Genomic DNA, 3,435 nt, shown 5'->3' with positions numbered 1-3,435 from the left:
AGAGGGGGAAACGCCCCCCCAGACGGCAGGCAGCCTGAATTTTTCCGTAACCCCGCTCAGATATTAATGTTCCAACAACAAAGCGAATTCTATAAATTGCTGGATAGAGAAACACGAGCTGAATCAAAAGAACAATCGACGAGCGACTGTAACAACTAACATACTCACCAGCCATAGGATAGCCTGGTTTCTCTCCTTAGAGTCGAGCGAGTAAAATTGTGCGTCTTTTTCCTCCAATACTGCCGGAGTTCCCAGTTTTCAAGATCAAAGAACTGTAACGCCGGTGGACATGCTACAAGGACAAACACATCACACCACTCCAAGAGAGTTACCTCAGGAATGTTTGCAAGCTTTGCAGGATTTGGCTTCCCGACGGCAAGAGTGTATGACTTTTTTCTTGCGCTCTTCACCATTTTCTTTACATTCCGTATAGCTCCGGCTGCGAGGAAGTCCAGGTGTTAGAGAAATGCCGACCAACATCGAGTGTTATGCCGACAATGTTTGCATCCTTTGGTACGCTCGATTAAATAGTACCTGGAACCAAAGTCGAGGAACTTTACTGGTTGCCAAACTCTTCGATGCAATCGTCTAGATCTCAAGTTCTAGAAATCATTCAAAGGTATCTATCTACCTGCATATTCCGATGATCGCAAACCACAGTACTCCAGGCTCCGTAAGAATGCATTTCGTTTGCCTGGCTGATTGAAACACACCACTGTCAGAGCTACAAAGGAAAGAAATTCATGAACTCCATAATTCCACCTGGAAGATGTTGCGAGGGATGAATTGGATACGCCACAACGATTTCCTTGGGAAAATTCCAGCGGAAATCGCTTCTCTTGAGCAGCACAGGCTGCGGCATTTCGACAATCAGGAATCCTCCGCGCTCTGGATGGAAATCGCCTGTGCTGTAGCGGCGGCACTGCAGTCCCTAATCCAGAATCCGAGCTGAGAGAGGAGTATCGGAGATGCGCGGCATACGTTCAGCGTACTGGCGCGTGGTAACGCCAGTGCTCAGCCTCGCCATAGCCTGGAACCCTAAATTTCCATTCCTTTAGCCCGTTAAACCCTAAACCCAAACATGATAGATAAGTTAACTTTAATAAAAAGTGTTACGCTTTAATACAAAAGACAAGAATATTCTCCTTCCTGGCCTGGGACTCTCTTGGACATCCTGCGAGAAAGAGGCAAAAAGAAAAGAAGAAGAAGCGTGAGATAGCCGATCAAATGAGAGTATACTTACATTGTCCTATCGCTTCCCTCTGCCCTTGAGGCCTCCTCCATAGCAATCGAAGCTCCAAAATCCCAGGAGCTCAAAACAAAGTAGTGCCAGAGAGCTCTCTTGCAAGAGCCCAGCGAGCTCAAAGTCCCTGCCTTTCTAGCTCAAGCATCCGATTCCTGCTTTCTCGGCCTTTCAAGCTCTTGGAGCAACGATTCTGCATTCGCTGTCACAGTCTTTATATGCCAGAGTTGAGAGGCCTCAGGCTGAGACGGACGAGATGGCCATATTTCCAAAGCAAGACGAGGGCAAGGCCGACGTTCATAGCACTGACAAGGAAAACCGAGCAGTAATTATGCAAGAAAATGGTAAGCATGGCTCCAATGCGTTTGGAGGCTTGCGGAAAAGAAGGCCAGCACAGTGAAAACGGCAACATAAACAAAGTATTATATGCACGAGGGCAGGGCTCGTTTCTTTCTTTCCAGTATATTGGACTTCTTTCAAATAAAAAGTCACATCTTAGATCTGGAAACAAGGTTTTGATACATGCCCAGGCCGATAAGACTCGATTTCAGGACCAGTGGAAAATTCTTGTTGTGAATCGATTTAATACTATTGACATAGGTGCATTATACCTTCTCAGATCAATGGTATTCTCTCCTTTAATTCACATAACTACATTATGTATTCTTGGATTTCATATTTGTATTTTGTATTTCTTCCTCTGTCTTTTAGCATCTTAAAGGCTTTAGCATAGGGATTTATATCTCGCAATAATATATCTAGCTCCGTCATCACCTCTTTATTACATTTCATGTTATATTGATTTTTCATCCGTGCTTTAGTGGCATGTAATGTACATCTCGACACTTCCATGTGTTGGTCCTCTTGTGTCCCTTTTTTAAAGACTCATTTATTGTTTGTTCTTTGAGCACTTTATTGAGAGTTGCACTTCAAGTCGAGCATTTTTAGTCTAAATGTGTTACTCTTGTTTGGCTTCCACTTCAGCCATTACCACGTGGCACCCTTTTGGCTCCACTTTTGGGGCTCTAGAATTTGTGTCTCACAAATAGGTGGGGATTGTTATTTCTTTCAAGTGATATATTTGCGAGTATTTTATTTGTCAATTGATGATACAGTATTTTTTGAGCTGTCTTTTGTAAGTTATTTAGCATGTTATTTACAATCATTGGTAGTTAAGTTTTATCATTGAGTTCTTTTGATAATATACTTGCTATTGAAATTTTTTGGATAGTTAGTACTATAATTTTAACCTTTAATGATTTTAATGGTTCCTATACATTAATTCTAGTTGATCAAATGATAACTTAATTAGAATACTATGAGTGCCTGGAATATGGAAAGGGAATACAGAAATGTGCATATCAATTAGCCCAAAAACCCTAGCTTATATACAGGAGCGAGTGGTCCGGATTGAAACTAATCCGATGGCTACCAAAATCCCACTACGCTAATATTAGTATACGGCATCGTAGCCGTACACCTGGCCCTCACATCATCCCCTCCTCTTGGGATAATGGAAGATCATCAGGGTTCTCTTGAAGATGGGCCGGGATCCGGAGGAACGTCAGGAGGAGGCAACAGTGGATCTGTAGGTGGTATTAACTCCTCCTGATCCCTTTGTACGAAGCGTTTCAGCCGCTGCACATGCACAATCTCTGGAGGATCGGTCTGCTGAACGTCATGCCGAACCTCATAAACTTGTGGTCCAACTTGCCGCAATACTCGATACGGTCCTTTCCATTGCGCAAGAAGCCCTTTAGATAAACCACGTACCGTAAGATGGGGAAAACGGACTAACACCAAATCATCCACTTTGTACTCCGCAGATGGACGATGATGGGAGTTATAGCGCCGTTGTTGTCCCACTTGTACGCGGCCTAAGTGTTCGGCAGACTTTGCTCGGACAAGTGGAAGAATGCTCGTCAAATACTGATCCCATGATCTAGCATCGGCAGCTCGTGGCAATTGCGAAGGTAAACCCAGCTCCGTTGGTAATATTGGATCATGACCATATAGGAGTTTATATGGTGAAGCACCAACAGAACTCTGCACCCCTGTAACATATGCATACCGAAGAGACGGCAAATAACCATCCCAATCCGAATGCTGAAAGTTCACATACTTCGCAATCATCCCTTTGAATGTCCGAACGAGCCGTTCCACCAGACCGTCTGATTGTGGATGATAAGCAC

At 43.8% G+C, this 3,435-nt stretch overlaps 1 protein-coding gene across 1 annotated transcript; it reads right to left on the bottom strand.

The window, feature by feature from the left end:
• Window positions 1-89: 89 nt before the first annotated feature.
• On the bottom strand, window positions 90-1,058 carry LOC9641107 (2-(3-amino-3-carboxypropyl)histidine synthase subunit 2). Its single transcript, XM_024668030.1, has 5 exons — window positions 763-1,058; window positions 632-694; window positions 333-439; window positions 169-272; window positions 90-99 (listed from the first exon to the last, which is right to left on the bottom strand). Exons 1-5 carry the CDS (start codon window positions 860-862, stop codon window positions 90-92), a joined length of 384 nt encoding a protein of 127 aa, XP_024523798.1. The 5' UTR covers window positions 863-1,058.
• Between the last annotated feature and the right edge of the window lie 2,377 nt (window positions 1,059-3,435).

The sequence above is a fragment of the Selaginella moellendorffii genome, unplaced genomic scaffold (assembly GCF_000143415.4).
Source record: "Selaginella moellendorffii unplaced genomic scaffold, v1.0 SELMOscaffold_319, whole genome shotgun sequence".
Taxonomy (NCBI): domain Eukaryota; kingdom Viridiplantae; phylum Streptophyta; class Lycopodiopsida; order Selaginellales; family Selaginellaceae; genus Selaginella; species Selaginella moellendorffii.
This window is presented reverse-complemented; position numbering and strand designations above follow the sequence as displayed.

Excerpts from the sequence above, each read along its gene's own strand:
- LOC9641107 (XM_024668030.1), bottom strand. The coding sequence starts at position 862 with ATGCCGCAGCCTGTGCTGCTCAAGAGAAGCGATTTCCGCTGGAATTTT. Across the intron at positions 440-631 it reads GCGATCATCGGAATATGCAG|CCGGAGCTATACGGAATGTA; the intron begins GTAGATAGATAC and ends ACTTCCTCGCAG. Across the intron at positions 273-332 it reads AGCTTGCAAACATTCCTGAG|TTCTTTGATCTTGAAAACTG; the intron begins GTAACTCTCTTG and ends CCGGCGTTACAG.